Consider the following 12,005-nt stretch of genomic DNA (forward strand, 5'->3'; position numbering starts at 1 on the left):
AGAGTTATGGCCAAAATACAAATTCATACGAAAAAATCGCGTAAAAAATGTCACTCATTTTTCGGGCACTTATCCTCAACCGATTTGCTCGCAACAAGTTGCATTTGACGCAGAATCCTATCTCATTGTTTCCTATTTGAAATTGGCCAGATCGGATTATGGGATCAAAAGTTATGGCCAAAATACAAATTCATACGAAAAAATCGTGTAAAAAATGTCACTCATTTTTCGGGAACTTATCCTCAACCGATTTGCTCACAACAAGTTGCATTCGACGTAGAATCCTGTCCCGTTGTTTCCTATTGAAAATTGGCCATATCGGACTATGGGATCGAAAATTATACCATTTTTGCCTTTCTCGTATACTAAGTATACGGTAAAGGCTATATGATCGCTCCAAAAACAAACTTTTTATAGAAGGCCCGGAGACCCATAGTGTTATATACCAATCGACTCAGTTCGACGAATTGAGGTGATGTCTGTAATAATAATGTGTGTGTGTGTGTGTATGTGTGTGTGTATGTGTGTGTGTGTGTGCGCAAAACTACTCAAAAAATGTCACTCATTTTTCAGGCACTTATCCTTAACCGATTTGCTCGCAACAAGTTGCATTCGACGCAGAATCCTGTCCCATTGTTTCCTATTTGGAATTGGTCAGATCGGACTATGGGATCGAAAGTTATGGCCAAAATACAAATTCATACGAAAAAATCGCTTAAAAAAAGTCACTCATTTTTCGGGCACTTATCTTTAACCGATTTGCTCGCAACAAGTTGCATTCGCTGTAGAATCCTGTCCCATTGTTTCCTATTTGAAATTGGCTAGATCGGACTATGGGATCGAAAGTTATGGCCAAAATACAAATTCATACGTAAAAATCGCGTAAAAAATGTCACTCATTTTTCGGGCACTTATCTTCAACCGATTTGCGCGCAACAAGTTGCATTCGACGCAGAATCCTGTCCCATTGTTTCCTATTTGCAACTGGCCAGATCGGACTATGGGATCGAAAGTTATGGCCAAAATACAAATTCATACGAAAAAATCGCGTAAAAAAAGTCACCCATTTTTCGGGCACTTATCTTCAACCGATTTGCGCGCAACAAGTTGCATTCGACGCAAAATCCTGTCCCATTGTTTCCTATTTGAAATTGGCTAGATCGGACTATGGAATCGAAAGTTATGGCCAAAATACAAATTCAAACGTAAAAATCGCGTAAAAAATGTCACTCATTTTTCGGGCACTTATCCTTAACCGATTTGCTCGCAACAAGTTGCATTCGCTGCAGAATCCTGTCTCATTGTTTCCTATTTGAAATTGGCTAGATCGGACTATGGGATCGAAAGTTATGGCCAAAATACAAATTCATACGAAAAAATCGCGTAAAAAAGTCACTCATTTTCGGGCACTTATCTTTAACCGATTTGCTCGCAACAAGTTGCATTCGATGCGGAATCCTGTCTTGTTGTTTCCTATTGAAAATTGGCCAGGTCGGAGTATGGGATCGCAAGTTATGGCCAAAATACAAATTCATACGTAAAAATCGCGTAAAAAATGTCACTCATTTTTCGGGCACTTATCTTCAACCGATTTGCGCGCAACAAGTTGCATTCGACGCAGAATCCTGTCCCATTGTTTCCTATTTGCAATTGGCCAGATCGGACTATGGGATCGAAAGTTATGGCCAAAATACAAATTCATACAAAAAAATCGCGTAAAAAAAATCACCCATTTTTCGGGCACTTATCTTCAACCGATTTGCGCGCAACAAGTTGCATTCGACGCAGAATCCTGTCTTATTGTTTCCTATTTGAAATTGGCTAGATCGGACTATGGGATCGAAAGTTATGGCCAAAATACAAATTCATACGTAAAAATCGCGTAAAAAATGTCACTCATTTTTCGGGCACTTATCCTTAACCGATTTGCTCGCAACAAGTTGCATTCGCTGCAGAATCCTGTCTCATTGTTTCCTATTTGAAATTGGCTAGATCGGACTATGGGATCGAAAGTTATGGCCAAAATACAAATTCAAACTTAAAAACGCGTAAAAAATGTCACTCATTTTTCGGGCACTTATCCTTAACCGATTTGCTCGCAACAAGTTGCATTCGCTGCAGAATCCTGTCTCATTGTTTCCTATTTGAAATTGGCTAGATCGGACTATGGGATCGAAAGTTATGGCCAAAATACAAATTCATACGAAAAAATCGTGTAAAAAAAGTCACTCATTTTTCGGGCACTTATCTTCAACCGATTTGCGCGCAGCAAGTTGCATTCGACGCAGAATCCTGTCTCATTGTTTCCTATTTGCAATTGGCCAGATCGGACTGTGGGATCGAAAGTTATGGCCAAAATACAAATTCATACGAAAAAATCGCGTAAAAAAAGTCACTCATTTTTCGGGCACTTATCTTTAACCGATTTGCTCGCAACAAGTTGCATTCGCTGCAGATTCCTGCCCCATTGTTTCCTATAGAAAATTGGCCAGCTATGGCTAAAATGCAAACTTTTACGAAAAAATCGCGTAAAGAATGTCACTCATTTTTAGGCATTTATCTTCAGATTATTTGCTCGCAACAAGTTGCATTCGACGCATAATCCTGTCCCAATGTGTCCTATTGAACATTGGCCAGATCGAAATATGGGATCGGAAGTTATGGCCGAAACACCATTTTTGCCTTTTGTCTACAAAGTATACGAAAAGGCTATACCGTGCAAATTCATAATTCGGACACTTAAGGACTTTTTTAGACAAATTAAGAATTTAATCACAAGCTACTAACCAAGTCCATCCAAGTACAGTTTAATCCGAAAGGCAAGAGCCAAAGCATTCGATTCTCAAGTTAATATTCGTTCGTCGCAGTCTATAAAATGCACTAAAACTAGAATTCTTCGACTACTTTTAGAACCAAACTTCGGACACACGCACGCACTGTTTCATATTTCGGACACGTTGGACAGCTAATTTCCACATAATATTAAATGCAAATGTTTATTTATTTATTTTTTTTCGCGGGCGTTTATTTATTTCGCGGGCAGCAGGGACTATGTCCAAGGGCTTGACGATCCCTCCCCAGGCCATCTGCGAGTTGTGGGGCTTGCCTAGGATGTGGTGGGGTTTGACAGTGGGCCCTGTTAAACCTCTATAAAAAGCTGCATGTATCCGCAAGTAGGCCCCACCAAAGCGACCGTGTGCCGCTCAAAGCGCACAAGCCCAAGTCCTGGTGTTAGGTGGGACACTAAACAGCCCTGACACGACGGCCCTCCGACGAGACAGGAGGTTTGCGCAGGCCCAATAAGCCGCCTAGAAAACCAATCATTACGAACAATATAAGAGATAATGCGACTCGATATAATCGGCAAAGAACTAGGCGACGAATACAGGATCACGATTGGAAGCTTGGAACATGGAATTGCAAGTCGCTAGGTTTCGCAGGTTGCGACAGGATGATCTACGATGAATTACATCCCCGCAACTTCGACGTCGTGGCGCTGCAGGAGATTTGCTGGACAGGACAGAAAGTGTGGAAAAGCGGGCATCGAGCGGCTACCTTCTACCAAAGCTGTGGCACCACCAACGAGCTGGGAACCGGCTTCATAGTGCTGGGTAAGATGCGCCAACGCGTGATTGGGTGGCAGCCAATCAACGCAAGGATGTGCAAGCTGAGGATTAAAGGCCGTTTCTTCAACTATAGCATCATCAACGTGCACTGCCCACACGAAGGGAGACCCGACGACGAGAAAGAAGCGTTCTACGCACAGCTGGAGCAGACATACGATGGATGCCCACTGCGGGACGTTAAAATCGTCATCGGTGACATGAACGCACAGGTAGGAAGGGAGGAAATGTATAGACCGGTCATCGGACCGGATAGTCTGCACACCGTATCGAATGACAACGGCCAACGATGCATAAACTTCGCAGCCTCCCGCGGAATGGTAGTCCGAAGCACCTTCTTTCCCCGCAAAAACATCCACAAGGCCACATGGAGATCACCTAACCAAGAAACGGAAAACCAAATCGATCACGTTCTAATCGACGGTAAATTCTTCTCCGACATCACGAATGTCCGCACTTACCGCAGTGCGAATATTGAATCCGACCACTACCTCGTTGCAGTATGCCTGCGCTCAAAACTCTCGACGGTGTACAACACGCGTCGAAGTCGGACGCCGCGGCTTAACATTGGGCGGCTACAAGACGGTAGACTAGCCCAAGAATACGCGCAGCAGCTGGAAGTGGCACTTCCAACGGAAGAGCAGCTAGGCGCAGCGTCTCTTGAAGATGGCTGGAGAGATATTCGATCCGCCATTGGTAGCACCGCAACCGCTGCACTAGGCACGGTGCCCCCGGATCAGAGAAACGACTGGTATGACGGCGAATGCGAGCAGTTAGTGGAAGAGAAGAATGCAGCATGGGCGAGATTGCTGCAACACCGCACGAGGGCGAACGAGACACGATATAAACAGGCGCGGAACAGACAAAACTCGATTTTCCGGAGGAAAAAGCGCCAGCAGGAATATCGAGACCGTGAAGAAACGGAGCAACTGTACCGCGCTAATAACACACGAAAGTTCTATGAGAAATTAAACCGTTCACGTAAGGGCCACGTGCCACAGCCTGATATGTGTAAGGACATAAACGGGAACCTTCTTACGAACGAGCGTGAGGTGATCCAAAGGTGGCGGCAGCACTACGAAGAGCACCTGAATGGCGATGTGGCAGACGAAGATGGCGGTATGGTGATGGACCTGGGAGAACGCGCGCAGGACATAATTTTACCGACTCCGGATCTCCAGGAAATCCAGGAGAAGATTGGCTGGCTGAAGAACAACTAAACCCCTGGGGTTGTCCAACTACCAGGAGAGCTATTTAAACACGGTGGTGAGGCACTGGCTAGAGCGCTGCACTGGGTCATTACCAAGATTTGGGAGGAGGAAGTTTTGCCGCAGCAGTGGATGGAAGGTGTCGTGTGTCCCATCTACAAAAAGGGCGATAAGCTGGATTGTAGCAACTACCGCGCAATCACATTGCTGAACGCCGCCTACAAGGTACTCTCCCAAATTTTATGCCGTCGACTAGCACCAACTGCAAGGGAGTTCGTGGGGCAGTACCAGGCGGGTTTTATGGGCGAACGCTCCACCACGGACCAGGTGTTCGCCATTCGCCAAGTACTGCAGAAATGCCGTGAATACAACGTGCCCACACATCATCTATTCATCGACTTCAAAGCCGCATATGATACAATCGATCGGGACCAGCTATGGCAGCTAATGCACGAACACGGTTTTCCGGATAAACTGACACGATTGATCAAAGCGACGATGGATCGGGTGATGTGCGTAGTTCGAGTTTCAGGGACATTCTCGAGTCCCTTCGAAACCTGCAGAGGGTTACGGCAAGGTGATGGTCTTTCGTGTTTGCTATTCAACATCGCTTTGGAAGGGGTAATACGAAGAGCAGGGATTAACACGAGTGGTACAATTTTCAATAAGTCCGTCCAGCTATTTGGTTTCGCCGACGACATAGATATTATGGCACGTAACTTTGAGAAGATGGAGGAAGCCTACATCAGACTGAAGAGGGAAGCTAAGCGGATCGGACTAGTCATCAACACGTCGAAGACGAAGTACATGATAGGCAGAGGTTCAAGAGAAGACAATGTGAGCCACCCACCGCGAGTTTGCATCGGTGGGGACGAAATCGAGGTGGTAGAAGAATTTGTGTACTTGGGCTCACTGGTGACTGCCGAAAATGACACCAGCAGAGAAATTCGGAGACGCATAGTGGCTGGAAACCGTACGTACTTTGGACTCCGCAAGACGCTCCGATCGAATAGAGTTCGCCGCCGTACCAAACTGACAATCTACAAAACGCTAATTAGACCGGTAGTCCTCTACGGACACGAGACCTGGACGATGCTCGTGGAGGACCAACGCGCACTTGGAGTTTTCGAAAGGAAAGTGCTGCGTACCATCTATGGTGGGGTGCAGATGGCGGACGGTACGTGGAGGAGGCGAATGAACCACGAATTGCATCAGCTGTTGGGAGAACCATCCATCGCTCACACCGCGAAAATCGGACGACTGCGATGGGCCGGGCACGTAGCCAGAATGTCGGACAGTAACCCGGTGAAAATGGTTCTCGACAACGATCCGACGGGCACAAGAAGGCGAGGTGCGCAGCGGGCAAGGTGGATCGATCAGGTGGAAGATGACTTGCGGACCCTCCGTAGACTGCGTGGTTGGCGACGTGTAGCCATGGACCGAGCCGAATGGAGAAGACTCTTATATACCGCACAGGCCACTTCGGCCTTAGTCTGAATAAATAAAATAATAATGTTTATTTATTATTTATCTCTCGTTCTCAAAACCAAACTTTTACAGAAGGCCTGGAGACCCATAGTGTTATATACCAATCGACTCAGCTCGACGAACTGAGAGGATGTCTCTGTGGGTGTATGTATGTGTGTGCAGTGCGCGCACCAAAAGTGCGGAAAGTTTAGCTCAGTTGGTACTTATCCTACAGATTTACTTGCAACAAATTCCATTCGACGCGGGATCCTGTCGTATTGTTTTCTATTGAAAAGTTTGAAAGATCGGACTATGGGCACAAAAAATATGGCCAAAATGCTTTATGTTATAAAAAACATTCAAATGAGATATCCTTAAAATATATAACTGGGTAAAATAAAACAGGGGTATGTACATCAAAAAGATTGGAAAAGGAAAAAAATTGTAGAAATTCTTATTAGCATATTGTAGATCAAGTTGAAAACCGAAACGAGATCTCGCGATTTCAACTGGATCTACAATATCTTTGCTTAAAATAATCCAATTTTCATATAACGGACAAAGAAGTTTTTCTTTTTTACTCCTAGCTACTAGCTCATCTACTTTCAAGCAAACACATTTTACGAAGGTCGAGAAAGGCACCATCACCGCTAGGTGGATTAATCTGGGTTTTTTATGGAAAAATCGGAAAAAAAGACTCACTCATTTTTCAGGCACTTTTCCTCAACCGATTTGCTCGCAACAAATTGCATTCGACGCAGAATGTCTCATATTTCTTATTGAAAATTGGCCAGATCGGACTATGGGCTTAGACGTTATAGTCAAATTACTATTTATTGTGAAAAAGAGTTCAAAAAAGTCTAGCTAGTGAGCTAGCTCTAGCTAGTGAGTCTAGCACTTAGACTTCATATATTCTCCAAGCAACACAAGTTCAAAAAATCTGATTGCAGTAACCATATTGTGACTGAATCCGGTCATATATAAGTTACTGTGATTGATGTGCAATATGTGTGCTTCTCAGGTCGCTCGCAACAGATTGCGTTCGACGCAGAATCTTGTCCCATTGTTTCCTATAGAAAGTTGGCCGGATCGTACAATTGGGTCAAAAGTTATGGCGAAAATACTAATTTTAAAACTACAAAATAAAATGCCATTTTTTGCTCTTATGCTCATCCGATTTGTTTGCAACAAATTGCGTTTGGCGAGAATTTTTTTTATGCATGTAAACAAATATGAAAAATAAGACCAATCCACATCGGAGACGAGCCAGCCTCGGGCTGAAAGTCTCTTTAATAAAGACACACAAAAAACCAATCCACATGTTGGTGTTATTTGAGATTTTTTCAAACCTTTTGAACGAACGAGAAAGGCACCATCACCGCTAGGTGGATTAATCTGGGTTTTTTTATTCAGACCCGAGAATAATCTAGAAAATAGAAATAATAAAAGCTGACACTAACGTGTATGTGGAATGTGACGACATATACCTAATGAAATCGTAATGATTTTGTAATTAATGTTCATATATCGAAGCGTCCGAAGTTGACCTTTCGACGGCCAATAGGACATAATTTTAATTAAATATTTGTAACAGCCAAAGTTTCATATGGGGATAATTCATGTATACACATTTCTTTCATCCGGAACTACTACCGGCCTTGTTGAGATTTTTTTCTCTCGAAATGGATATTCAAAACTTACCTTATCTCATCTTTGATTCTGATGGGACATGTCCCATTCGGTAAACGATTGTAAGCGAAATAATTTAGACCTTTAACTCCCATGACTATCGCAAAGAAACTGACTGTTCAATCCGGACTGTTACCAATCCACTACGCTGTGCGATAACATCTGGAGAAAAATAGACCTTTCCAGCCGCATTGATTGGTTTATGAGAACAAATTTTCAAAAAGTTATTCAAAAATAATGGTTAATATCGCAGGTTTGGATGCATTGAAATTTTGATTTCAACTTATGAATTCATTTCATGAATAATATCTGTTTGATGCAATTTTAGTTGTTTGATTTCTGGAACATTGCACTGAGAGCAAAATCAGCAGTGATTCAAATCGTTCGGGGCTGTCAGTTTGAATATGAAACATTAATTTTCCCCGCAGCTGTTCTACCACTCTAGGAGGGCATATTGTACAAATTTAATCATAGTGAACAACATAATATTTTCCGTGGGGCAAAACTTTTCCCAACTTGAGAGATGTGGACAAACATGATTGCCATTAGAAATGTTTTAAATTATGCCTCCCCCTTGGTATTTTAGGGTAAATTATTAGAGGGAATTTTAAATATATTTCAGAAAACTATTATGAAGTTCCAAATCATTCTTCAACAAACTCGATGAGCTTTTAATTTTATAGATATTAATATTTATTTACGATTGATCCATAACGGCCATAAGTTTGATTGGTAATGATGAAGAGTTACTTATTCGGAAATAAATGTGTCTGGAATCTGTGGCCGACGTTAATTTTAATTTGAAATAGAAACACACGTGTTGGCACGCGAGCGAACTGACTAAGCTGAAGGGGTAAATTCCGTGATTATAATCTCCACAAGTAAAACACGAAATTGCGCGTGATTCAGAGGAAGATTGTATATAATTCACATGACATACTATAATTAAATTCAAATTCCACAGGCTCTTTTTGCTCGATAAAAGATCTGTTGCACCCGAGTAGCGCACTTTCCATGCACAAATTTCAGTGACTCATATACGACAAAATCAATAAACTTATGCAGCGTACATACGTTCACGCACTTTGACGAGCATTGACTCCGCCCCCAAGAAAACGCTTCGGTTGCTGCTTTGTTTGAACGTGTGTGAAGTTGTTCGAACAACCATTTGACAGCTGGCGACTTGATTGAAAACAATCAAAACGGTTTGATTTTGGTTTGAGCTGTCGGCGGCTAAGTTATGGTTCGCCGAACATGGTTGAGCGTTTGTACTGAAGTCACACAAATCACCATATATTTTTTGATGGTTGGCGCGCCGGTCGTTAGTGTGTGATATTGTTGGTCGAATAAATTCTCACTTAACTTTTCGTCCTTTTGAGTAACAGTTTTTAAGTAACAATTTTTAATTAATTAATGTGAGTACTGCAATCAAAAGCTTTCATGTTGTTCTGTTGATTGCGCTATTCAAATTAATTCTTGAAAAAAATGTTACTTAGGTCCTTTTGAAAAGTTAAGCGAGAATTGATTGTTTTCTTGGGGGCGGATTAAATGTTGGCCCAACGTGTTTGAGCGTGTGCACGCTACATTAGAGTTGCTGCAAACGAACCAAACGGAATTCGACATTGTTGTTTCATAAGGGCGAAAGTCGCAAACGTAAACAATGGCTTCCGCTAATTACACAAATATTGGGGCCCACTCACGGCATTTTCCACTTTATGGCTATTCCATATATGGCTCGGAGTTCTATCTGTTCCCGGTGTCAGTTTCACCTGGATGGAGTTTGCGTTGTAACAAAAGATATTTTAAATATTTTATATTTTATTATATTTTATTATATTTTATTATATTTTAAAATATCTTTTTTTTTGTAACCGCACGCAAAAATACTTAATCTGTCAAAAAGGATTGTACCCCGTTTGGCATAATGTCTTTTGGCATAAAGTCGTTTGGCATAAAGTCGTTTGACATAATGGCCGTTTGGCATAATGTCCGTTTGGCATAATGGTCGTTTGGCATAAGGACATTTGGCATAATTGTTATTCAAGCTGTGTAATGGATAAGTAAGATTTGTTGAGCCATTCAGTTACGTGGTTTCCTTCATATGGGTAATACATGATAATTGAAAACGGGATTGTACGGCGTGACAAATTAAAAATAAAGAAGCTTCCTGTCAAAACGAAACCGTTTTAAAATGTTGACGCACCTACTAGCACCTACTAGATCAGCATTAAATTAAATTGATATTGGAGCTTTTTTTGTTTTTCATGTAAGGAAAAGCCAGAAAGCTTGCCAATTTCTCCCTTTTATTAGCAAACGGTTTCTAAGAAAGGATCATATCTCCCCTTGCATTGAACCGTGTGAACCAAATGCTTGAATTGAAAGAAGGAGTCATATCCTCTCTTGCTTCTGCTGGGTAAACGCATCCTTTGAAAGAAGGGAAATATTTTTCCATGGCTTAAACCAATCAAATTCCTGAATTGAAAGAAGGGATCCTTTCGACGCTATGACACTACCCATAATTCCATTATCCATAATGCAATTACCTCGAAGGCCACTTCCTCGAACCCCATGCTCAATTCAGGGAGTTGGAGGAAATTTCAGCCCACGTCGACTGGGCTTGAGACGACTCGCGAACATGTATTTAAACAGAATAAAGGAGTAGAAAAGTTGCTTCTGAATTTTGCCGGCTATAAACCTTACTGTGACAAGAAGGGCATGGCGACAAGACCCCAGAATGAGAGGATCTCTTCTATACGTCGAATATGCTTGTTCCTCACGTGGTAAGGAACAGGCAGGCATAGTTTCGTAAGGGACTGTCCATAAAACACGTAGACTCTTGAGGGGGGGGGGGGGGGGGGTTCGAAAAAGTCTACGTTAGTCTACGAAGGGGAACGGGGGTATACCAAAAGCCCACGTAGACTTTTTTGTTGACAACAATTTATGCAACAGCATTGTGGGATGTTCACTTGTTTGATTTTTAAGGTTTTTTTTGGCTGAACCACGGCTTAAAACTACCATGGATTTCACCCGGAAATTCTTATATGTTCAGCAGGAAAATGTGTTCTGTAAAAACTATTAGAATATCTTTTGATTTTCGGAAGGAACTTCTATGGAAACGACAAGTGATTCTTAAGAATTTGGAAAATGATGTCGTACTTCAATGGAAAATTCTTTGGAATTTCCAAAGAAAGCATTTTGGAGTAGCAAAGAAAAAGCCATTTGAGTTTCCAAAAGACATTCTTTAAAACTTGTAAGGGGAGTTCTCCGAAATTTCCGCAAGAAACCCTTCAGAATTTCCACTGGAAATTTTCTAGGAAGTACCTTGGAAACTTTTTTTAATTTCGGTAGAATATTTGCAATTTTTGTACGAAAGCCTTTATAATTTTCACGAAAATTTATTCGAAATTCACCAATGTTTCAACTGAAAATTCTTAATAATTTCCATCGAAAATTATTCGGAAAATTCTTTGCAATGTGAAAATTGCTCCAAATTTGAAAAAGAATTTTAAAAATATCCTAGGAAACCATTCTAAAATTCCTCTGAAATAGTTGGAAATGTTCGTTTCAACTTAGAATTACCTCGGGAAATAAATTTTAATTTTTACTATAAATTACTCATAACGGGAAAACTTTTGGATTTAAGAAGGAAATTCATGGGATTTCAACGGATGAATATTTAACAAGTTATTGCATGGAATTTATAAGAAAAGTATCGAAATTTACGGAAAGTTCTTTGGAGTATTATCGGGAAACTTTAAACTGCATTATTTAATTGATATTTATGACAGAAAGCATCTTTTCCTGAATGTGTACTGCAATGGGGTTTACTTCTGCTTAAAAATACCTATTCTTGCTAAACATCGTTTGAAAAAGCTTTTATTTGATATAAATAAACAAGGTGCAACACTCATTTCAGTCAAAGCGATTGCATTTCCGGCACACTTCAAATCAATTCCCGGCCTAAGCAAAATTTTACTCAATATATCAACACCTTACTCTCATTTTCTATCGGGACGGT

General features: G+C 41.4%; 2 protein-coding genes across 2 annotated transcripts in view; both read right to left on the reverse strand.

Moving 5' to 3' along the window:
• Nucleotides 1–8,115, reverse strand: part of LOC134224602 (constitutive coactivator of peroxisome proliferator-activated receptor gamma-like) — a 29,795-nt gene extending 21,680 nt beyond the window's left edge. Inside the window, exon 1 of the mRNA XM_062704015.1 lies at nucleotides 8,000–8,115. Coding sequence (XP_062559999.1) covers nucleotides 8,000–8,082 — 83 coding nt within the window. The 5' untranslated portion in view covers nucleotides 8,083–8,115. The remainder of the gene's footprint in view (nucleotides 1–7,999) is intronic.
• The window catches only part of LOC134224604 (adenylate cyclase type 6), an 804,830-nt gene that overhangs the window by 584,075 nt on the left and 208,750 nt on the right, over nucleotides 1–12,005 (reverse strand). The gene's annotated exons all lie outside the window — the stretch shown is intronic.

The sequence above is a fragment of the Armigeres subalbatus genome, chromosome 3 (genome assembly GCF_024139115.2).
Source record: "Armigeres subalbatus isolate Guangzhou_Male chromosome 3, GZ_Asu_2, whole genome shotgun sequence".
Classification (NCBI taxonomy): Eukaryota; Metazoa; Arthropoda; class Insecta; order Diptera; family Culicidae; genus Armigeres; species Armigeres subalbatus.